General features: G+C 37.8%; 1 protein-coding gene across 6 annotated transcripts in view; it reads right to left on the reverse strand.

Annotated features, from left to right (window-relative positions):
* Positions 1–23,277, reverse strand: part of PTBP2 (polypyrimidine tract binding protein 2) — a 118,117-nt gene extending 94,840 nt beyond the window's left edge. For 2 of the 6 annotated variants that reach the window (XM_078155003.1, XM_020999528.2), the window contains exons 1-2: positions 23,096–23,277; positions 21,195–21,225 (exon numbers count right to left, since the gene is read on the reverse strand). Coding sequence is in view for 5 of the 6 variants with exons in the window: in XM_020999528.2 (XP_020855187.1) it covers positions 21,195–21,225; positions 23,096–23,103 (39 nt within the window). In the remaining variant the exon portion in view is untranslated. The remainder of the gene's footprint in view (positions 1–21,194; positions 21,226–23,095) is intronic. The other 4 variants (XM_020999545.2, XM_020999534.2, XM_020999562.2 and 1 more) reach the window with 2 other exon arrangements.
* Positions 23,278–26,123: the final 2,846 nt, after the last annotated feature.

Genomic DNA, 26,123 nt, shown 5'->3' on the forward strand with positions numbered 1-26,123 from the left:
TCCACACAAGTCATGCCACATTTCTGTGAAAACATCTTTTGTCCTTTCTCACAGCATAGTAATATGCCATGGTACTTATTTATCATAATTTGTTATCATAAATTTATCATAATCATAATTTATCATAATTCCCCTTATTGGTAGTCACTCCCTTGGTCTCCAGTTCTTTGCCACAACAAAAAAAAGACTGCTATAAATATTTCGTACATAAAGGTTCTTTTCCTCTTTCTTTGAACTCTTTGGGATATAGGTCTAGTGCGGTATTGCTGTATCAAAGAATATGCATAGGTAATACCTTTTGGGGTTCATTTCAAACAGTTTTCCGGAACAGTTATACAAATTCAGTTTCACCAACAATATATTAGTATACCTGTCCTCCCATGGTCCCTCTAACAGTTGTCTTTTTTGCCAGTCTTATAGGTTCAATAAGTACTCATTGATAGTTTTGCTGGTTAAGGTGATTTCAAAGCTTTTCTGTCATTATTATGATCGCTTTATATCAACTAAATTTCCATGGAAAATGAAGATAGCAGAGAACTTTCAAAGCATGTTTTCAGATGTACAAAAAAGAACAGAAGAGAATTCAGAAGGAAACTTAAGCAGGACAATAATGAAAATTACAATATTGAATTTATGATATACTTAAAAGAAAAACAAAGCTATACATAACAGACTCACAGTTTCACAAATGTTTTTTCTTTGTTCTACTTTGTATATAGAAATGTTCATCTTATTTGATTAAGTTCAAGAAAAAAAATTCTTAAGAAAATGGTAATTACCTGAGTCAATCCATTTCCTATTTTTCTGTCATTTGCTTGTTTAAGTAAGTCAAGTGGGGAAGTTTTAATAAATGACATGTATTTTTCATTTTTAATGTTTTAATTTAATATTGATTTTGATCTTTATTCTAGTCAATGTATAGAGATATATGATGTGAAATGAACCTCATACTGCTAACTAGTCATTTTCTGTTAAAACTGAATTTCATTTTATAATGCTATTCAAAGTTCATCATGCCTAGCCTCTTCCAACTCTTCTTGAACACAGCAAAGTATCCATGAGATAACAGACAGACAGACAGATAGGTACATAGGTAGACAGATTAGATAGATAGATAGATAGATAGATAGATAGATAGATAGATAGATAGATAGATAGATAGACAGACAGACAGACACGAGGCTTCTGCAGAGTATACAAGCATTTGCCTTCTTTACTTCTTAATCCTGAACAGTATCTTCCCACATATTTTTGTTGTCTTCCCCACCTTTGCATTGAAATCAGAGTATTAAATTATACTTAATTTAATCTGAAGGGTCTTAATGAGTTCTTCAAAGAACTTATCTATCTCATCATTCTCTGCAGCAAATGTCATGTAAGCTATAATTATTCTCATTGCAGTCTTTTTACTGATACTCATAATGAGTACTATAAGGCAGGATTACCAAATATTTGATGTTTCTTGTTGCTTCTGGCCACACAATAAAACCAACTGAACCAATTCTTTTATTTATTCTATTTTATTTATTTACTCTCCAAAGAGAATGCAAGATGTCCTTCCATGGGCTTCAACTTCTCATGTTCTGGTTTTATTCACAGATTTAAAACGTCAATATCAATTCAAACAATCCTCCAGTAGCATGTCAACTCATTATCCCTGTGACAAAAGTTTCAATATCAAGAGCTAAATTAATACACAAAACAATTTTTTAAAAATGGAGTGTTTCTTAGCACCCTCTTCTTCCTTTTTCTATCCCTCTGCCACAATCACTCCAGGAGCAAATGAGGCCATTTTGTATTTTTTATAGTTTTGGTTCCATGGAGTGCAGTGTCCATAATTTGTTACCTGGAGGCATGTTTATAGGTAATAAGACTCTTTATACTTACCCCTAATTAAGCTGGTCTTTGGAAAGAGTATGAAGATTGTCATCAGAATGATAAAAACCTTTCAAACAAGACAAAACCTTCCAGAATTTGTAATCTACCTCTATAGTCCTTTAAGATTTCACGGCCACTTCTACACCATGATTAGGCACCAGACTTTTAAGAATCAAGACAACATGCCACAATACACAAGGAGGCTAAAAACTTCAGCAATCACCCCTGCTTAGGTGGGTGGTGAAGAGAGATTCTGCTATATTCTACTTCTCTCTTCACACCTTTACAAATTCCTCTGCCATTCTCAAAGATGATTACCAAGCTTTTCTAGCACTAACAGACACTAACAAGATGAGATTCTCTTCTAGAATAAGGCATAAGTACTGTTCAAGTAGAAATAATGGAAGAGTATGATAGGACAACTTTCTCCTCTATACAACCCTGAAGATCATGACTTTTTCTAAGTTAAAAGGACAAAAAAGGGCAAATTAACAAACTGCCTCAGATTATTATCAGAACCAATGTAACCAATTACAAGTCTTAAAACTGAAGTATTCTAAGGACCAAGTAAAGAACAATGACATATTTTAGTTTGTTCACTTCCAACTTCAATATGGGATGTCCCTATAAAGAGCAACAAAAAACTGACTTTCTTCTGGCTTTCTAGTCATTTGTGGCAATGTTCACATTGCACCAAAGCTTCATTCCTGCTCTCCCAAAATGGAGCAAGATGGTATATACTGACTACAAAATAGGAAAAAAGGTCTTTTGTTGCTTTCTGGTCTCAATTTTTTGTTTACTATAAAACATGAAGAGCAGCAGAGATGGCATAATGGATAAAGATGACCTTGAAGTTAAAAAAAAAAAACAGTAATGTGACCCTGGGCAAGTCACTTAATGTCTCAGAGCTCTAAGTCTCTTAAGTTTAGAGAAGGTGTCAGCCTATACTGGTTGAGGGAATTTCCTACGCCAAAAATTCCCTATACTAATGAAATCACAGGTCTAATCTCTATTGTGAACTTAACCATCAACAAAGACAAACATTTCAATATATAAAACAAAACCAAAAAATACCTTTATGGTGAAAGAAGTTAAGTTATTGTCTGATAATTTCTTAAGCATCAGCATACATACAGGTTTTGCCAGATGTGCCCTGAAACATCCTAATGTCTCAGTATTTCTTTTTTAATATTTCATTTTTTAAAATTTTTATTTAAAAAGAAAGTTTCATTTTTTTAACTTGGGTTTAGTCAGGTTTAAGTTTGTTTAGCTGGATTACTAGAAGTGTCCTTTATGATTATTTTAAAATAAATACCACCTTAGAAAAATCATATTCATTAGACGCACCCAAAATGAAAATGTATGCATATGCTATGTTCTTAAGTATACTTTGATGACACAATTTGGCCCTGACTCCTGGATCCTAAACATCCCTTAGACTTGATGACTTCTAAGGTCCCTTCTATCTCTAAATCTATGATCTGTGAAGATGTGAGAAATGTTAAGGAAGCTAAAATTAACAAGTCGCAGCAATGGAAATGGTGTGAACGAAAGACAGGAGTCAAGGGTGACTCCTAATTTTCAAGTCTGATTGCCTGAGAGAATGAAAAAGAAAAAAAAAAGCCAGGGGTAGGCAGAAGAATCAGTGTAGGCCAAAAAGAAATTTCATTTGGGACATGGTGAGTTGAGATTACATCAGCACATTTAAACAGATATATCAAACAGCTGGAAATGCAGAACTGGAGTTCAGGGGAAAGGTCAGGGATAGATATATAGATTTGGTATTCATCAGCATAAAGCTGATAAATAAATTCATGGGATGGATGACATCACCAAGGAAGAGACAGTAGAGAAAGGAAAAATCAGCCACCAAATAAAAGTACATCAACCATTTCCAATGACTTTACTAATGGTCAAAAGAATTCCTTAACTTAAAGCTGATGTCATTTTCCTTAAATACAAAGAATTTTATCATGTAATAAGAACTCTATACATATAACTATAATGAAGTTTCAAAGAAATCTCAGAATTATAAGGAACTTTAGAAGTCATCTAGCCACACCGATATCTAACTGAAAAGGAATTCCCTCTAATTTTCCAAAAGAATGATAGCAGAAGTGGCACTGCAACTTGGTAGAAAAGAATTAAATCCTGAAATATTAAGCTACCCTACTGTAAAATTTAATTATAGCATATTATCATGTATTCCAGTAATACAGATCAAAAATCTTGTTATATAGAGACAGACACACATACACACTCACAAAAAATGTCAGAATGCTCTTAAAGGGAAAGAAGGATCATTCAAACATACATGTACAAGTCTTCCAAATTTTTATCTTATAGCCATGTGGCCACCCAAATGTCAAAAGCTTTACCCCTTTCCTAGTGGATCTCCCTCTTTACTACTGATTATTGGTGATGAAGGTGACAGAGATCAATTAAAACAGGGAAAGCAAATCTATTAAGAGGAAACGGGGGGGGGGGGGGGCTGAATCATACACCAAGATTTTCAATAAAACAACTACCTTAAACAACGCCTGAAAAGAATTTAAAGTGTCATGTGCATAAAAGTTATGGCCTTACTACTTTCATGTGATCTTTGGAAAATTTCGGTTACTTTTATAGGTATAGAATTATTTGGCATATTTTTAATTCTGCATTTTAAAAGAAAATTTATTGAATTTTATCAAAATTCATTTTGTAAAATAATCACAATCCTGATTAAAGTATACTAGTTTCACCTTCAAAGTTAAAATAATGAATGGAAATTAAATAAAAATAAGAAAGCCATAAACCATAATACAAGAACTTGGAGCATCTTGGTTGAATTTCTTTTATCATAACAAACAGCCAACATAACAGGCTCTTGTCTTCAAGGAAAATCAATCCTGACAATACCGTCGACAGCAAGGGGGGCCTAAAAGTCAATATTTCTTTTCTAATCAAGTGATATAATGACAAATGTTCATAATTACTATTTTACCCATTTTCCCAAAAATCATTTTAAGTGTTTACTGTATAAGCCCTACTGCCCTACGATTCCCCTCATCCAGGTATCCAACAATTCATCTCAGACTGCAGGGGCACAGGACTATTCACTAGCACCTGAGTGATCTCCCTTCTAGCTTAGGATGCTTAACTGCTTACAGAGCTTGGATAAGATCAGAGTTAATACCCCAATTCCTTCTGATGAGATGGAGGAGCAACCAAGCTTTATCACTTGCCAAGCCACTGCCTTCTAAGGTCTTCTAGATCCTGCCTTTACGCCCTGTGCATATTTATATATACATGAGCACATATATCTGACGTACTTATGGAGCCTAAGAATCTCTGGGTCTTGCCATGTGCCCTATCCACTACTGTTCCCTTAGAATTTCTGGGCCTTTTCATGTGCCTTGCATGTGGTCTCTCTCAATTACAGTATGAACTGCTTGAGAACAGAGACTGTCTCAATTTTTCTACTTATATCCCCAATGTTTTATACAATATCTGGCACAAAATGCTTAATAAATACATTCATTTTTATATGGGGTATGTAAATTATCAACAAATCATTAAATTATCTCTAAAACCATGATATGCAGCCCTCTGTCCACGTGCCAAAGTATAGTCTAACAAGCCAAAATCTAGAGTATCAATAGACCTAACCCAATGGCACCTCTTAGGACAGGGGTGTGCTGCCTTTGACTGAATCCAAACTTCACAACAAATTTTCTTACTAAAAAGATCTGTTCTATAAAACTTGGACTCAGTCAAAAGGCCACACCCAAGGACCTAAAAGGCTACATGCGGCCTCAAGGCCACAGGCTCCCCACCCTGCCTTAGGATATTCCATTGATGAGCTTCATTACTTCCTACTAATACAGAATTATTACTGACAATTCCTCTACATATTTCTCTCTTTCATCAGATAGCAAAAGATACTACAAGATAAACCCAACACTGCCACTAAAAAAATCTCCAAAATATCAGTTTGTTACATTTTAGAATTTTTAAAAAATTATTTCAAAAACCTCAACTTCTTTTAACAAGTAAAATAAAACAGGAATTCAGAACCATAAAGGCATTGAATGTCAGACTTGATAGAAGGCCTTAGAAATAATCAATCACGGGCAGCTAGGTGGTGTAGTGGATAGAGCACCAGCTCTGAAGTCATGAGGACCTGAGTTCAAATCTGAACTCAGACCAAACACTTGACACTTCCTAGCTGTGTGACCCTGGGCAAGTCACTTAACCCCCATTGCCTAAAAAAAAAAAGAAAAGAAAAGAAATAATCAATCATGATTTCTTCTAACAACAAGGAAAATGAGGTCCACAGAAGTTAAATGACTTGGCCAACATCACACAATGAGTGGCAGAGTAGAAAATCATCAAATCAATCAGCTCAAAATCAGCTCAAAAGCACTGAACTATTGGTGAAGTTGTATACTGATTTAACCATTCTGTAGAGCAATTTAGAACTAGGCCCAAAGAGTTATAAAGCCATGCATACCCTTTGACCAAGCAATACTACTATTAGGTCTATATTCAAAAAATAGTAAAACAAAAAGAAAAAGGACCTATATATACAACAATATGGCAATTCTTTGAATGGTAACTAACAATTGGAAACTGAGGGGATGTCCATCGATTGGGGAAATGGCTGAACAGGTTGTTGTTTATGACTGTGATGGAATACTATTGTGCACAAAAAATGACAAGCAGGATGCAAAACCTGGATAGACTTACATGAACTGAAACACAGTGAAACTGAGCAGAACCAAGCAAACACTGTATACAATAACAGCAATACTGCATGATAATCCACTGTCAATAACTTAGTTATTCTCAGCAATACAACGGAAGACATTTCTTTAGGTCTTATGATGAAAAATGCTATCCATCTCCAGAGAAAGAACTGATGCAGAGTTTGAATGCAGATCAGAGCACACTTTCTCTTTATCTTCTTTTTTTTTGGTTTGTATTTTCTTTCACAACATGACTTACATGGAAATGTTTTGCATGACTGCACATGTACGACCTATATAAAACTGCTTCCCTTCTCAATGGAGGGAACAGGAGGGAAAGAATTTGGAACTCAAAGTTTAAGGAAAAAAAGTTAAAATTGTTTTTACATGTAACTGGGGAAAAATATTAAAGCACCTACTATGTAAAAGGCACTCAATGCTGGGGATACAAAGAAAAGCAAAAGACAGCCCTTGTTCTCAAAGAACTCACAGTCTAATGGGGGAGACAATATGCAAACAACTAAGTAAGAAAGAACAAGTTATAGACAGATGGTGTAGTGTCAGAGAAAAGGCACTAAGAATAAAAAGGACTGGGAAAGGCTTCTTGCAGAAGTTGGGCCTTTAACAGGGAATGAAGCAAGCCAGGGAAGGCAGAAGGCAGAGATGAAGAGGGATAGAGTTCCAGGCATAGTGGGTGGGGGTGGCAGTTAAGAGAAAATGCTTAGTGAGGAGATGGAGTGCCATGTTCAAGAACAGTTAGGAGACCAGTATCATTGAATCACAGAGTACAAGAAATGGAATAAGGAAAAAGAAGACTGGAAAAGTTAGGAAGACAAGAAACAAAGTCTCCTGACTCCTTAATATTAATCATGATGCTCTTCCCTTTAAACTACACTGACTGTAGTTGAGGACAAACTTCTAATACATTCACTGCATAGGGAAACTTTTACTTGAAGGCATAGCTTTCAAAAAAGTAGGGTTAACACCATACTATGAAAATGAAGAACAGGAAAAGTTTCACAGGGTTTGGTAGCATATAAAATTTTTATTACATAAAATTAGTTTTATCAGATAAATTACAATTCTAATACACAGAATATATTAAGACATACACAAAACAAAATAAGAAAAACTCAAAATAGACAACAGCATGTTAGATGCTATTCCTTTAAGGAAATTTCTAAATATGGCTGTTTCATGTTTGGTGAATGTTAAATGGGTAAAATGTTATTGATCACAAGAAGCATTTTAACATAGCACACTGTGTATTATTACATAATAAAGCCTTGATACAACTTCAGGTTTCTTAACACCTATATACAAATTCCAAAGAACTACAATGACACGCTCTTTAAGATTTCTTGAGAATTCTACAATACTGGTGTCAATACAATTTACACTGAAGTGAACAAAGAACTTATGTCATTTCATGCATTCAAAATAAATGATAAATTGTAAAGCACTTTTCAAATTTACAACAGCAGCTGTAGCAGCAGTTTCTAAAAGATATGTAGCTAGAATGCCAAAAGATTAATAATGACATTTTGTTAAAATCAGTAGGGTGAAAAATTAGAACTCAAATCACTGAACAGGTATACAAGTTAACAACAGCATTTACTTTAAACAAAGATGTAAGGAATAAATAATTATTTTGGAAAGAAATAAAATCATAGGGAAATTAAAATTTATAAAAATGGGTTGTCAAGCTGGCAGGTGGTGGACAATCTGAGAATAGGTAGCAAAGTATCCAAAGGCATAAAGTCGAAAAATTTTTAAAACAGATGCACTTCTAAGGTTTTATCACTGTCCTGTACAGAGTTGACAGAGAAGCAGAGATAAGAATTTCAAACAACTAAGTACTCAAGAAAATTAAGATTATAAACTCAAAGAGCATTTAATCTTAACTGTTTTTCCTTTATGACACCACTATGTGTACATCAATCAACAAGTCTACTATGTGTCATATACTATGTTAAGTACCGGGGATGCAAATACAAATAATAATTATCTGTATTGTAAAATTTAATTATGGTAGCTGTGCATTTATCTCTCATCTTAAAAAGATTATAAGATGGCAAAAAAAAAAAGATTATAAGATTCCTGACAGTAGAAATGAATTTTTCTCTGCTCTGCACTTTCCCAAAAGTCACTGGCACCCAGCAGCACAATGATAAAACACTGGCCCTGAGGTCAGAAGACCCGAGTTCAAATCCAGCCTGACATACTTGCTAGCTGCAGGATTACTTAGGTCTCAATTTCTTCATTTGTAAAATGGATGATAACAGCAATTACTTCCCAGAGCTGTTGAGGATAAAGAGATAATATTTATAAAGCATTTTGCAAACCTCAAAGCACTACATACATCTAGCTTGTATTATGACCATATCTGCTGTCTCAAAATGAAAACAAAGATTATTAAACAATGACAATGATTAAATGAAGGAAAATGGTAAGTGAAAACCAGTGTCATAGTTCTGAAATTCTTTGAAATTTCGAGTAGTAGACTTTCCCTCCAAATACTACTGCAGTGGAATATAAAAGATAAAATGAGTCATCAAAGTAGGAAATAAGGAAAGAAATCTTTATAAGTAACACTTAAGCTCTGTCACAGTGCTTTAAGATGTTTCTGTTACAGTCTATTTCATTGTTTTCAATCCCTAAATCCACAAATTTAGTAGTAGACAAAGCCCAAATTTTCAGAGAACAGAGTATCTTATACACACACACACACACACACACACACACACACACACACACACACAATTACAGCATAAGACAACATGAACTCTCTAAAAAAAGATTAACCTTAATTTTAAAAAGAATGATAAGACTTCAGGCAGGGTATATATGAAGTAGGAGTGCAAGAGAGAGCTGTAATGAGGGACTGGTGAAAGGGGGTCAACAATGGGGCAGCGAGGTGGCGCAGTGGATAGAGCTCCAGACTTGGAGTCAGGAGGACCTAAGTTCAAATCCAAGCTCAGACACATAACACTCACTAGCTGTGTGGTGCTGGGCAAGTCACTTAACCCCATTGTCCCATTAAAAAAAAAAGGAAAAGAAAGGAGGTCAACAAGACAAGAGGTATACTCAAAGAAATCAGAGAAGCATAGTACTTTATACAGAGTAAACACTTAATGATGCTTTTTTAAAAATTCATCGATTCATTCATTCACCAGAAATAAATTCACTTTTATGATTATTTCCTTTGGCCTTTGAGATCTGGAAATCATTCAAGCATCAAACAGGCTGAATAAACTGTTTATTTAGTCAAAGAGCCTTTGCACACCAATCACATGTTCACAGAAAAATATTTCAAAATTTCAACCTTCTAATAAGATTATAGATGTCTATCTAAACATAAATGTAAAAAGAGAATTACTGCATGGCTTAATGTATTAATATCTTTCTTCAATAACCCTGAATTGTTTTGGCAAGCAGATTATCTTCTCAAAATTTTGTGGCGCTAGAACTTAAATGCTACATACCATGAATTTACTATACACAACGCTAAAGCACATTTACTGGGGAGAAAAAAAATTGGTAAAAAAGCCTTCCCTCTAGACTTCAAGGTAATGACTTGATAAGAAAAATACTATTTTCTTAATATCGAAAGTTATTAGAACAAGTAGGCATTAATTTCAGGTTTGTGGCATGTCAGCCACAAATGTCTTTAGGATGGCTATAAAATGTAATTTCTGTGGGAAAATGTGATTTTTTTGTTCTCAGGATGTTTTCAGAATGTTCAGGAATACTGACTTTCATTGTTACAAATTTTTTCATTATTAAATGAATTCTCAAGTAAGAGCTGTTGATACTAGCTACTACATCTTGATCAGAATTCAAATCCTGACTGAAACACTTACTACCTGTGATACTAAGCAAATCGCATAACTTCTCACCCTCAGTTTCCTCATCTGTAAAATTGGGATAATAAGACCTATTCCAGAGTTATTATGAGAATTAAATGAGTTAATATAAGTAAAGTAATTTGCAAACCTTAAAATGCTACCTAAACGTTAGTTATCACGGGTATTACTGACTCCCTGTAAAAGATGTAAGTGAACACATCTATCTTCCCCATGGCTGCCAAACTGATATTCCTAAATCACAAGTCTGATCATGACTCCTTCTCAAGAAGCTATAGTAGTTCCTTATAGTCTTTAAGATTAAAAAAAAAAACCCTCTTCTTTTTGTCTTTTGAAGTCAGATTCTGACTTAATTTTCCAGGCTTACTAAACATTACAACCATCCCTGCACTCTAGACCAGTCTAATGAAGTCCAACTTGCAGTTCTTTTTAAATAACATTCCTCTTCTGTCTCTATATAGGCTGCTTTCTATACCTGGAACACATTCCACTCTCACTCAGAAATCCTAGCTCCCTTCAAAGCTCAGCTCAAGCTCACCCTGCTTAATGAAACCCTTCCTGAACATCCCCAACTACTAACACCACCTCCTGAAATTACTTTGAATTTACTTTCTATATACTTTGTATTTACTTTTGTGCCTTACTTCCCATGATAAAATATAAACTTGAAAGCAGGGACTGCTTCTATACCATGTAGCACAGTGCAAGACTGTACTACAGTATTCTATCTCCACTTGGGAATTTCTGTAATTCTGGAACAATTCACCTGATGAAAGAGTTATATTAGAGTTCATCATTTCTTCAACCTCTTCTCTCCCCTTTCCAAGCCGTTTTTCACACAGACACCAAAGTAATTTTCCTAAAGCACAAATCTGGCCATGTCACCGCATTAAGTCAATGAACTCCAGTGACTCCTAGTTGACTCTAACATCAAATACTATTTCATCTTTATCTCATGTTTAAATTTTATTTTTGGCTGGTTTTATACTGTAAATAATTTTTAATATAGTACTATGTTCAATTGTGCCTGACTCTGTGACCCCATTTGGGATTTTCTTTGCAAAGATACTGTAGTGGTTTGCCATTTCCTTCTGCAGTTCATTTTCTAGATACGGAAACTGAGGCACAAACAGAGTTAAGTGACTTGCCCAGGGTCACACAGCTAAGAAGTGTCTGAAGCTAGGTTTGAACTCAAGAAGATGAGTCTTCCTGACTCCAGGCCCAGCACTCTATCCACTGTACCACCTAGCTGACCCATACTAATACATGTTTATAATGTATGGGCATAAGGACCAGAACTATGATTTCACTGGTACAGGGAAATGCCAAGTGAGGAAACACTCCCTAATCCAGGAGTGGGAAACCTTCAGCCTCAAGGCCACATGTGGCCCTCTAGGTTCTCAAGTGCAGCCCTTTGACTGCATCCAAAGTTCACAGAACAAATCCCTATCGTTGCTGCCTAATCCAATGTAGATTAGCACTTTCTCTGCCATACATATATATAGTCTTAGAGAACTGTGAGCACTAAGAGGTTAAATGACTTGCTCAGGGTCACATAGTCAAAATGTCACAGGCAGGATTGATTAACTAAGGTCTTCCTGGCTTCAGGGTCACCTCACTTGGTCATAATGCCCCTCAGAGATATTATTAAAGTCAATATAAATTGTGTAATCTGCCCAAGTGTTTTAATAGCCTTTTAAAATATTAATTTAATATTTTATATACTGCTCATTACTTTCTTTAATAATATTTTTCTTAAAAAAGGATACATGTGATTTTCTTCATTCCTTTACCCCCTATGCACACTGCCACAACATAAGCATATTGAAGGTACTTGTTCATATTGAAGGTACTTGTTCAACTTTTAATTGGTTGCAATAATCAATAGGAAAATTGTGGAGAACACTACACTAGGCAGTGAGAAACCCTAAAGGAGTTTAAGAAGGGAAGTAGCATGCATCAATCAGTCAACAGACATTTATTAAGTACCTACCATGAGCCAGGCACTGTGCTAAGCGCTGTGGATACAAAAAAAAAAGGGCAAGAAAACAGTCCCTGTCCTAAAGAAGCTCATGATCTAATGTCAACTAATACATAGCCATTCACTTGAAAAACAATTCTGGCAATAAGATGTATTGTGTGTATATGATGGATTAGAGGGAGAATGGTCAGGATGTGAAGAGACAAATTAGAAGGCTATTTCAATAGTCCAGGTGGAGAGCATTAAAAGCCCCAACTAAAATAGATTAGGAATAATGTGAGTAAACAGATGAAAGCTATTACAAGAGACAAAACTCACAGGACTTCTAAAAGAATATGTGAACCAAAATTTTTCACCACATTATAAACTCCTAGAAGTAGAAGCAGCATTACCAAAAAGCTGAAGGCTAGGTGACTGGGGAGATTGTTGGGACCATCAATAAAATTAAGGAAGTCAGAAGTTTAAAAAAAAGGTTAAGGGGTGAGATGAGTTCATACACATTAAGCATGAGACCACAAATCACATATCTAGAGCTGGAAAGGACCTCGGAGATCATTTAGCCCAACTCCTTAATCTTACAGATGTGGCTCAGGGAATTTAAATAACATGTCTATGGTCACATAGGTAGTTATTACTATGAATCAAGCTACATCTTTTGATATGGAAAAAAGTGAAGACGTAATTATTAAGCTACTTTTACAGGTGGAAACTATGTGATGGAGGCAGAACTGACAATGCTTGGGGGATAAAGGAGGGAAAGGAAGAGGCAAGGATGATTCCTGAGGTTTCTAATCTATCAAAATGAAAGAAGAATGATACCTATGACACAAATGGGCAATTAAGATGGAAGGTTAAATTTAGGGGAAAAGATGAAGTTTTGTTTTGTACATGTTGAGTCTGATATGGTTATACAGTACCCAGTTCAACTTCCCAACCAGTAAGAGAGGGATGTGGGACTGGAATTCTAGAGATCAAGGCTAGATATATGCTTAGTCATCTGCACAAAGATGATAACTGAAATCAATGGAAACTAAGAAAAAGTATAAAGAAAGACAAGGGCCCATTACACAGCCCTGGGCTATACCCCCACATATGGCAGGACATGGATAACATTTCTGCTAAGACGACTGAGAAGTCAGAAAGGTAGAACAATCAGTGTCATGAAAATTTGAGGAGAGAGTATCCAGGAGAAGAGGGTGTCAAATGTCAAATACTACAGAATTAAAGAAGGATGAAGACTGAAAATCCATAATATATTTAAATTATAGTAACAATAGTACTAATAGACTCTAACTACCCTTTATAATATACTTAAGAAACTGTTTTCCAAATTCCAACTGAACTCTTAAAACTTCACAACTCTGAAAATGCCATGTTTTCTGGATATTGGTTTTTGCCACTTTCCCTATCTTTTTCCCTACCTCTTTACAAGATATCAAGTGACCAATACATTCCCCTTTTTTAAGCCCATTTTTTAATCACTTCAGGTGTTCAATTCTTCTCTATCACCTTAAATCTATATTCTTTATGCATCTTATCTGGAAAACAAATCTCAACCTGACCCTCTTAAGTATAGAGCACTTTGCAAACCTTAACATATTAAATAAATGTTGTGATTTAGCTGCAACATTCTTGTTTTAACTCCATGGGGTAGCAATCTCCATAAGACGAACTATCACTACCTTGACTTTAAAATTTGTTTTTTTTTTCCAGAAGTTTTCATCTAACCTCCAAACTGTGAGATTTCCAAAGTCCAAGTTTTTTTCCCAAAATCCCTATTTTTTTCCTTTCCACCCCTCATCAATAATGCTTCCATTTGCTATCTTCAAACTCAATTCAGTCTCTGTGCTAACTATATTACTACCAGAAATTATACAACACATTTGCCACCAGCCAAATGTGGCCAGTCATCAATCCATACCTAATATTAGAATGGAAAGATCAAGAAATGCTGGCATAATCACATTATATCCCATGTGTAATATTATAACTTTCTAATTCTAAATCATCTGGCAAGTAAAGACTTCCTGAGTCTGTCAGCAACCTCCTCCTGGCTCAACCAGATTCTTCTCTCTCCCATTCTCCAGTTCAACAAGTAATTTGAGACCACATGGAGAATGGCATAAATTACTGCCAAAATACTGACATATAGCAATACCACCTCCTCCTTTATTCTCATTACCTTAATTTTTAATTCTTGCTAGCTTTTTTTTTTCAGCCATGGTATAAGCTGCTCCATTTTAAATATAAATGACCAAAAAATTTTTCTTCTCTTTTGTTTTTCCTTTCATATCCAAATTCCTTTACAACACAAGACATGGAACACATATACATGGATATAGACAAATGTGAGTACACACAAAAATATGACAAAGGAGATGATAACAGAATTAGAAGAAATTTATATATAGGTTTATATTGGGAGAATGCCACAGTAGAGCTTCCGGCTAGTAAAAGCAAGGGAAGGATGAAGAGGTAATGAATGGAACAATACTGATAGAGAACTGCCTATTAAGAGGATAATGACTAGGGGGTGGGGGGGAATAAAATGAGCAGATAGGACAGAAGCCCATTCAGTTGGGCTTGGGCACCTCCGTGACTTTAGCTACACAATTACTCTCTACAATATCTTTCCCTTTATTTTCATTTTTACTACATTAACAAGTTCATGTTATAAAAACAACTTAAGCACATGAAATTTTCTTCATGCTTCCCATCCAAAGCAACACTTGGTACAATTTTAAGGAAATCAGAAAGACCAAGTTGACCAAAGGACACCAAACAGATCTTTCAATACTAAATTGTGGAATGAAAATCTGAAAGCCAGAGAGATTCTCTAGAGAGTATACAAGAGGTTGGGATGTGTATGTATGTTCCTAATAGGAAAACTGTGCAGAAATAAATGGGAGAGGGCAGGTAAGTGGCAAAGTGGATAGAGCACTGGCCCTAGAGTCAGGAGGACCTGAGTTCAAATCTGGTCTCAGACCAGGCACTTGACACTTACTAGCTATGTGACCCTGGACAAGTCATTTAACCTCCAAGTGCAGAAAGAAAGAAAGAGACAAAGAAAGAGAGAGAGAGAGAGAGAGAGAGAGAGAAGAAAGAAAGAAAGAAATGGGGGACAGGCTCAGGTATTTGTATTCCTAATGAAACAGGAAAGCTGTGCAGAAGGGTCAAGAAGGTTGGATCTGAAGGGTTAAGGGGAAGGAGGATCAGTGTGTTGTCTTTATAGTATGTGATATAATTCAATTAACTGGTCCATGAGACTGTGCAAACAATGATATGGAATCTTTCCCCAGTTCCCTTAGGAAACAATACATACTTATTACAGTATAAAAAAAACAAAAACAATCAATCAAAACAAATTGATTCAACATATGCTATGTGCTAAACTCTGTGCTAAACACTGTGGATATCCTCCAAAGAGTCACCAAGTGTTTTTCCATAAGAAGAGATATCATTCCCCTACCCCATTCAAACTCCAGTGGCTCCTTATTGCTTATAAAATATTAAGTCTTTTCTTGCTACACTTACCCTATTATTCTTCTACACTCTTTCCTAAGAAAGCTTTCTCAGTCATCTTTAAGTAGTTAATTAGTATATCAACCTAACTACCTTTAACTTTCTCCATCTGTCAAATCAAGATTTCTTAATGTTCTAGTGATCATTTCCAGGATATCTCCTAACAATTTCAAACGAGGTTATGAGAAGCACTCGACTTCCTAATAGTGTTATAAGACTTTGCCTTCCCCTTTTCCTCCTACTTGGGGAATTGAGGAATTATGTTTTGATTCTTAATTCACCAGAACTGTCCTGGAGAAAGAAGTCACATAACAAAGCACTCTAAAATGGAACTTCTACAGCCCATCTCTCACTGGCTCTCTCCTTCTAAAAGCTCACTGAAAATACAGATAACAGCTGTATCTGCTGTTGGCAGCAATCCCAAGGAGATCCACCTCTGGCACCTACCTTGTGTATTCTGGAGGCTTTAATCCATCATCAAATATATTCAATTATGAGAAATAGGATCCATCCCAGGCCATTTAGATAACATCACAGTTACTCCACGGATATTCAATTGCCTCTCCAACAAGAAGCCCTTAAGGTCTGAACTTCTGTTTCCATTGTATTGTCAAAAGAGGCAAAAGACAATATTAACCATCTTCACTATCCTAAATTCTCTATTACATAATTTTTCCTGGAATTCTCTTCATGACTGTTTTGTATCCTTCCCCCTAAGCCCCATACAGCTCCTCCTCAATGAGATGTAATGAAAATAATGGACTTGAAAATCAAAAGACCTGAGTTCTAGTCTCCACTTTACCACTTAACAGTTTAGAAGGCTGACCAAGGGCAGGTCATCTATTTCCTCTTCTTTAAGAGAGTGCTGACACCCACCCCATCTTGATTTGAAGCTCAAAATTAAATGACATTTGAAAAAGAGTTTTAAAAACGGTAAAGTGCTATATATGCCTTCGTTACCAACCCTAACACTGCATTCTACTTACTTCTGTTTTACTTCCTGGCTGTAATCAACCTCAAGTAATCCAATACCAAGAGATTAGGAGGGGAAAAATTAGTTCATCTGTACTTTTCAAGTTTCAAGTTTGCCATCAAAGACACCTAACTCCTTTCACTCTTAACTTGAATACAAGATCAGAATACTTTGCATGTGAGAAGATGCTTTTAGCAGATAGATACAAACTTCTGCAGCTGAAAGCAAAAAGCATATCTACAGGAGTCTGACACATTACCAAAGAAAGGGAAAGTATTACTGGCATTATGCCTGAGCATGCTGTTCATGGAAAGTCTTTGGAATGTCCACTTACTCATTTTATAATTAGATACAAAAATGTATTCAACTTTGATAATTTCTCACTTTAACCATCTCAAATGCAAACTAATTTAGAAATAACCAAAAAGATTCCATAAACATTAGAAATTATCGGCAACCTACAATGAGTAATTTTCTTTGGGGAAAAAACTTGTATTTAACTAAGTTATTCATGAAAGGAAGGTTTATTCTCATCACTTTTAATAATTTTACTGAACTATGAAGAACAGGATCATTAAATTACTATGACTCTGCCAAATACTGATTTTCTCATATGCCCATAAATTTATGTGTAAGCATTTCATACCGGCAAAATAGTAGTATTACAAATGAAAGCTCAAATAACTTTACTTTGCAAATGTAACTTACAAAAATAAAGAATTGGACAAATCTGTCCTGACAAAATTCAGCATATCTGTAGTATACAGAGATTTTTTTTTCTTATTCCACAACTCCAACCTCCTCTCAATCAATATAAAGGAAAGTCATTTAGGAAATGAGGGCACAATGGTTAGATCAAAACTACAAAAATGTAAAGAAAAATGTTATCTCAGCAAATTTTCCACAGCTGTAAAACAGAGGCACTACACCTGTAAAGAATTAAACCATGGTCTTAATTATTCAAGCATCTGTATCATCAAAGGTAAAAACCTGAAGTGAAAAGGATTAGGAATTACTTTTGATGTTTTATTTGCTTATTTTCCATCAAATTTCAATTACAGGAAGCTAATATATGCCAAGTATAACTTCAGTTTTAAAGACAACATATTAATAAGCATTTTCTCACACTACTTTGATCATTCATTCTAGATTTTCTGTGCTGGATTCTCCTGCTCTATTAGCTGTGGCTATCCCTCAAATCTCGGATTCAGGTTTGTCTAATATTCTATTACATTTGTTCCCAAAGGTCACCTTATTATATCATAAATCCTATGTATGTATTTCTCATATATAAATTGATCAGTTTGGACTAGATGACCTCTAAGGCCTCTTACTACCCCAAATCTATGATTCTTTTATTTTAAACCTTAATCTCTTACCCTTTTTCCAAGTTTAAATTATATGTAGTACAGCTCCTCTTAGATAGTAGCTAATTGCCACCTAAAATATGTCCTAAATGGGGGCCCTTAATTTATTCCACTTTCAGCAAAGCCATTAACTTTTCCATTCTCCAGATTTCAATTCCTAGAATTATCTTTGATCCCTCTCAACTTCATCCTCCCTCATTTACAAGAATGCATCAGTACTACCCTGCTGAACCTCTTTATATTTACTCAACTTCATCATTTACTCTCTATACTTACAAATACAACCTACTTCCAAAGCTTATATTCTTGCCATATCTCCAGTCTCTTAATCTATCAAACTGCAGCAAGAACGATCTTCTTCAAGGCTCATTTTGATCATGAATGTCCCAATCTCAAATCTCTGATATAGATCCCTACTGCTCCCCTTCCTTCTTCAACGCCTCCCAAATAAGTTAGAAATGTTGATTTGTAGGGCTTTATGACCCTTAGTGCTCATTCTACCTTTCCCCCTTGTTTTTTTCCCTTAATTTTATATTTTGCTTTTTTCCCTTGTTAAAATCTGTCATGTCCATCTTCTCACAGTAGGCAAATCTATTTGCTCCATCCAGGATACACCTGAACCTTTCCATCTTCTAGTAAATTCTATATCTTAGTATCCTCTCCCAATACATCCTTTCTCAAATCTTATCTATTGCCTCTTTCAAAGTTCAGTGCAAAATTCCTTCATGAAGAACATGCAGGTTAGCTTTTAAAAAAAGAGCAAATTTCACCCCAAAAGCTTCAATGAATGCCAATTTTTTTAAAATTGCCCTCATTTCAAATATTTGGTATACATGGCATATACAAAGTATATACAACAATGCAATGAGACTTGTTCAACATAACACTGCTTATACGTACAAAGAAATGTCACCCTTCAAGCAGACCCAATGAAAGACGATTTTCACTGATGCTGCTCATTGTTCAAAACATTATTAGAACTTCTGCGAGATCCGAAGCCAGGAAGACCTACATCAAATCCAGCCTCTGGGCAAGTCATTTAACTTCTCAATGCTCAAGGCGAACTCTCCAAGAACATGAACTGCAGAAGGGGACAACTTGCACAGATAGAGGGAGTCTTCCTTACCAGGAAGTTCTCGATACCAATAAAATAACAGGTCTAGTTTCTATCCTGATACTTCTGGGAAATGTTTTAAGAGCTAGTTAACATGCCTCACAAGAAAATTATTATCTTATACACGAACATATTTGAGACCAAAAAAGATATTACTTTATTTCATCACCCACCTTATTAAGACTTAGTTCTGAAAAACTTTTGCCTGTTTCCAAAAATCAAATTCATCTTTAAAGAGATATTTGCTACCCTTGAGGATAATCCCAGGGATGGCAAAGAACATAATCCTTGGAAAGGTTATGCTATCATTTTGCACAATAGTAGCATCATCAAAATAAATATACAGGTAACTTAATAATTTGGATGAATCGATTCTACCACGTTGGTTAAAATTTGGCAGTATCTATTCATATTCCTTGGGCATAACGATCAAAATACTTCTATTCAAAAGTACTAAACTGAAACCAGAAAATTTTAACCATTTACTGGGGAATGGAATCATATTCCTTTTTATAACTACTCCGCTAAATTGCTGCTACTGGTAGCCTCCAATCCTAATTACATGACCAGGAAGTTGAGGCCAGCTTTCAATTCAAATGACCTAAGAGAAAGAGTGAAACAGCTAGACAACTGTTATCTCCATCTTCCTCCCACACCATCATTTCAAGCAAGCTGCTGCCAGGAAGATTCTCCTAAAAAAACCTCAAAAATTACAAGGTCTACATAGGCTTATGTTTTTGAGAGAGTTGTTTATGTTCTTGTTTGTGTCATTAGTGTTCATATACAAATACACATGCCCAGGAGTTCATTTGTATTCGCATGTGTTTATCTTAGCTACTAAATTCTTTTCTGGCTGAAGCTTCTTTCTCAAATGTATAATACTGCTTGACAGAACCATAAGACAGATTTTCTTTGAGAAGGAGTCTCCCTATCTTGCCTGACCTGGGATGGTTCTTCCTTCAGTAAGTTCCCTGGGTATCACTATATTGGTGCCCAATTTAGTGCAGACATCCCATTGGCTTTACCACTACTGCAGCTCAGAATTTCCAACTCGACATACATCCACCTGACCTCAGCTTCTCCCAGTAGCAGGGATTACTGGCATCCTGGCAAGTCAGCATTTTTAAATTAAAACAAATATTAATCAAGTTTTCAAATATAAAAAACACTTTATACCATAAAGAAACCCAAACAAATGATACTGACCTTCCTTTTTAAGGCAAACTAGCTTCAAATCTAAATGTCAAAATCACAGTTGACTCCTGAACTTTGCTGTGCCTTAAAAACATTCTACTTCTTCTTTGTAAAGAAGGCTAGTAAAATGGCTTTCAATGTATTTTACTTGTTGAAAATAACAAGTTATCCTAAGGTTAATTATAAAAGATTTTAAGTCTTGAGAGTACTGGAACTATAAGTTCTTCATCAAGTTGTATTACCAACCCTAGGATTGTGGGAAAAGTGCTTTCAAATGAGTTGTTAGTTGTCAAACTTAATCAGTACCTTAGTTTATCCTTCCCCTATGAATGACCAAATAATGAAATTCTCATAACTTCTCAAAAAAAAAATTAGACTTAAATTTTCTTATTTAAACATCCAAATAAAACCTTTCGATTAGTTAAGTTTTATTATAGGTCTGAGTAGTTAAACTGTGTTCTTAAAATGATCAAATAAAAACTGCTTGTAAAAGAAAAATAATGTATTTCAATGACACAACAAAATAACTATTTTCACATTAGTAATTTTCATCCAAGTTCACACCCTACCTTCACTCCAACTGCAACATCAGTGACAATGCTGTAAAGGAAAATTTAAAGGCTTTAGCATCTTGATAGTCTTTCATAAATTAGCATCATAATTACTTTTTAAAAAATTTCTACACATAATTTACAATTCATATGAGTTTCAAATTTTTATTACACAGGCAAAAATTAGATAAAAACAGATGGGGAGGGGCAATCATTTTCCAGTACAACTATAAATCTGGTTCACTAGACAGAGATCACTTTTAAGAAGTTTTACTAATGACTCAATCAGGCTAGTGTCCTTGGTGTGATGCTTTATTGACAAAACAAACTACAGAGATATTCTGCATTATTCTATTAAAACACATATAACTTTCTGCTTTAAAAAAACATTAAATCAATGTGTAGTATGGTTGAAAAAGCACTGGGATTCATGAGCTCTAGGATCTAATCCCAGCTCTGCAACTCACTCCCTACCTTACTGCATAACCTCAGCAAATCATTTAATCACTCTAGGCCTCAGTTTCTTAATCTGTAAGATAAGATTGAATTGGATGATAGCATAAGATCCCTCCTAACTCTAAAAATAATTACATTAATACCTTCATCACTTAACATCTAAGAAATAACTTCAGAGGCCTAACCAAAGCAAACTTTTTCTTTATGTAACTACTCCAGGGAAATTCCTTTACTACCTTGTCTGACCCCAAAGAGTGTTTCTTGGTTCAAAGGCACTTTGCCATCCAAAAGAGAAAAATGGGTCCCACAATTTCTGTCATTGAGGACCACCACCCTTCCAAAAAACCCCTACGTGATTTTCTCCTCACATCCTCTTCCAACTCAAGTCTTAGAGCCTTCTGGTGTCTACAGAAGACACAAAGAGTGAGACATTAGAAATAGCGTTTCCTTTCCACCTTGTCGCTGCCTGAGTGGGGGTGACACGGGTTCTCAAGGAAGCCACACTTTTCTTAGGAGGTCAATTCGCCATCAGCTCCCATAAAACTGGCCTTGCGTTGACACTCCCAAACCTTGTTTCTGCCCAGGCTGGAGGGCCCCTGCCTACTCTATGACTAATTGCTTGCCGCAAACCCTTTCCTTTCTCGGAGGATCTGATTTCTGGGCGCCCTTTGGCCTAGCCTGAGATGTGTCTGGGTGCTCCTACAAAAGCATTTTTTTTTTTAGCGGTTCCCCACCCCCCAGCCCCCACCCCACCAGACCCGGGTGAAAACAAAGGAGTCTGACATCTGCCCTCCCCCTCCCCTGCTTCGCTCTCCTCCGCGCCGCTCTCCCCTCCTCCTTCCTCCCTCCCTCCCTCTCTCCGCCCGCCTCCCGCCCCAGCTCCCCGACACGCCGCTCTGGAGCTTGGCGGCAGAGGCGGTGGCGGAGCCGGCCCAGCTCCCTCCCGGCCGCGGGCATCTCCCTGCAGGCGAGAGGCGCTGCGGGGCCTGGCTCGGGGAGGACGGATGGCCGCGCCTCCACCCCCACCCCCACCCCAGCTCAGGCCTCGCACACCGCGCCAGGCCCGGGCCGCTCCCCGAGGCTGCGGGGGCCCGCGGGTCGGGCCGGGGCTGGCGGCAGCCTCCCTCCCTCCCTCCCTCCGTCCTCCGCCACCGCCCGCCCAGGCCTGAGGGGCTCCCGCTCCAGGGGCGCCGCTGCGTCCCGCCGGGGCCTGCTCGGCCCCGGGCTAGCCCCCTCCCCGGCCCGGCCGCCCCCCAGCCCAGCCCGCCCCAGGGAGGAGGAGGAGGGATGTGTGCTATAGGGCGGGGGGGGAGGCTAACGGCAGCCCGGTCCGGGGAGGGCAGCCGCAGGCACTCCAGCCAGGGCCCCGCCGGAAGGGGGATGGAGGGAACCCCGGGGCAGCTCTGGGCCCCGCGTCCCCCCGTCCCACCCGCCGCCAAGTCCGTGCTGGCCGGGCTACGTACCCGTCCATTGCCGAACTGGACAAAGCTCCGCTGAGAAGGACCGAGCGGCGCAGCCAGCGAGACACACTAGCAGCGAGAAAATGGCGGCCGCGGCCCGACGGAAATTGCCGAAGGTGCCAGAGCGCACGGGCCAGCGAGAGGCGGCGGCGGAAAGAGCCGAGCGGAGCGCGACAGGGCCGGGCAGCTGGGGCGGGTGGGGGTGGGGGTGGGGTTGGGGGGGGGAAGAGCAGCGGCTCCGCGGCGAGGAGGTGGGGGAGTGGGCGCTGTCGCTGCCGCCGCCGCCGCCTTCGCCACGCGCGCACTAGGGTCCCGCCTCCCGCCCCTCCGCCCTCTGGGACTGGGCCTCCTGGTACGAAGCTTCTCTGCGTCTGGAATTCCCTTCATAGTTCTGAGCATAATAGCAGGTTGCAGTGCTGGGCGGGATGATGCCCCAACACGGGCGCACCTCCAGAGGTTTTCTGGAGGAAGGAGCAAGAATCACCTGCAGCCGCTCCCCACCATCAATCTCCTCCTCCCTTAAGTCCAGCCATCAGGGTCAAACCTGCAACCGAAAGAAACAAAAGTTTTTTTGGAGGCCAACCTGACCCCCCCCCTTAATAATCACAGCCCACATTTATGTAGAGCGAATTAAGTCCGTGTTTCTGTGGCTAGAAGTCAGGCAAGAAACATTTATTAAGCTCTTGTTAAATGCTTTAGAGGTCATCTATGCCAGACTTCATTTTACAGATGAAGAAACAGAGGTCCAAGGAGTTTAAGTGACTAGGCCAGGGTCACATAGACTGTTAAGTGGCTGACCTAGGATAAAAATCCTGTATGGTCAAGATGAGGTCCGCTGCACCACACTGTCTTTTGTAAAATACTACATTGTTTCATTGAATCTATGTCAACTCTCCCAACCACTCCTTGAGGCCACACTGAGCCATACGCTAATATTTTCTGAAGCAGCCCATTTTAAGATAGCTAATTGCCAGCCAGTCAATATTTACTAAGGACCTACTGTTACTGTGACAGGAAGTTTTTCCTGATATCAAGCCTACACCTGCCTTCTCCCTAAAATTTCCATTTCTTGCTCCTAATTCTGCTTTCTGGTACCATGTTGAAAAAAAGAAATCTTAACTCTCATCCGCAGTAAAGCCTTTCAAATACTTAAAGACAGCTCTCCAGTCCCACCTAAATCTCCTCTACTCCAGGCTAAACAACCCTAGTTCCTCCTCTCCTCATAGGGCAGTCTCCAATCCCCTCATGATGCTAGTCATCCTCTGGAACAGATCCAGCTTGTCATGTCATTTCATTGTGCTTCCTAAATCGTGGCACACAGAACTGAACACAATACTCCCGATGTGGGCTGAACAGAGCAAAATACAGCATGATTATCACCTCCCATTCTCTAGACTGTAACACCTCTCTGAGAGCAGCCTGGGATCACGTTAGCTTTTTTGGCTGCTCTGTCACACTGTCGACTCATCGAACTTGCTGTCCTCTTTTTAAAAAAAATGGATTTACCCTCCACACTGTGCACAGTGAAAGGAAGGCCATGCCTTGCTTCCTTCGGCATTGCTACATCCATTCCCATCTGGAGCTCACCAATCAATAGGCCCATTAACCCACTATGCAGATCTACAACATATTAAGACAGTAATTTTCAGAACTTGGTGGCTCGTGGCAAGCCATGACAAACTAATGTGTTTTGTGAGGTCTTCTTCTTACCCCTTCTAAGCACAGAAGTTACCTGGGAACAAAGATAGAATGGCACATGCTTTCCTGACCTCAGTAGATAATCAGTATACACCTGTAGCATTTATGCAAAGTATTCAAACAATCAGAATGCTCTAGGTAGAAGGAAGTTGATAGCTGTACGTTAGTCTACTCGGGTCAACAAGTATTCATTAACTACCTGCCAAGTGCCAGGTACTGTACTGAGTTTTAAGAGTATATTTACAAAGATCGAAACAAAACTATTCTTTCCCTTAAGCAGCTCACGTTCTACTTGGAGGGGAAAGGCACCCAGATAAATAAGTGAAAAGTATTTCAGGAGTGATGAGGCATTAATAAGGAGGGGGAGGGGGAGTGTTGGGAAAGGCCTCTTTTAGGAAGTGGCACTTAATCTATTTTTTGAAGGAGGAAGGAGTTGCAAGAGACACAAGGGAAGAGGAAGAGAATGCCAGCCTAGGGAGTTGATGAGGGTCAATGAAGAACCAACCAGGTATGCAGTACATAAACCCTCTGGAAGAAAGAGGACAGAAATGATCCCCCAGGACTCATCAATTGTTTTAAAACAACTTGTAAATCTTGTATTTCTTCTAGACATCAACCTTACATTATGAACTAGTAAGAAAACTTACCAAATCACCAAAAGTTTAAAAAAATTATTGCCAAGTATCAGCAGTTAGCAACCTTTAAGTAAGGTTCAACTCAAAAAACAACTGTTTCTGAAGCCTTCTCTGTTTAACCCAGCCAGAAGTTATTTTTCCTATACACGAACTGCCATTTTAAACAGCTAGTAGAGTACTTCACAAGTGTTTGTCGGGTTGAATTGAACTACCCATCAAATAACATCCATCACACATTTGGCAGTTAATTGTGCTGTTATTTTGTTGTGGTTGGTTTTGGTTTTTAATTTCCCTAACTGGATTGTAGGTTCTTGGTGAGCTGAGGCCATGCCTCATGATTGGCTTCCCCATTATTTCTTAATAAGTATTGATTAATTGATTGAATCTTAATTTTATCCTCTATACACTGTTGCAAGGACAATCTTATTTCCATATAGAAATGCCTGTGCTGTCAGGATGGTGTCAAATCAAGTCAACAATGAAGGAAAGAAAGGATCATTTATTAGGCATGCACTGTGCTAACCGCTTTACAAATATAATCTCATTTGATCCTTGTAACTATCTGGGGGAGAGGGAGTGCTTTATTATTCCCATTTTTTCAGTTGAGGAAACTGAGGCAGACAGAGGTTAAGTAACTTGCCCAGGATCACACAGTGCCTGAAGGCACATTTGAAAGCAGATCTTCCTGATTCCAGATC

Source organism: Phascolarctos cinereus, unplaced genomic scaffold (assembly GCF_003287225.1).
Source record: "Phascolarctos cinereus isolate Bilbo 61053 unplaced genomic scaffold, phaCin_HiC Scaffold_5;HRSCAF=322, whole genome shotgun sequence".
Taxonomy (NCBI): domain Eukaryota; kingdom Metazoa; phylum Chordata; class Mammalia; order Diprotodontia; family Phascolarctidae; genus Phascolarctos; species Phascolarctos cinereus.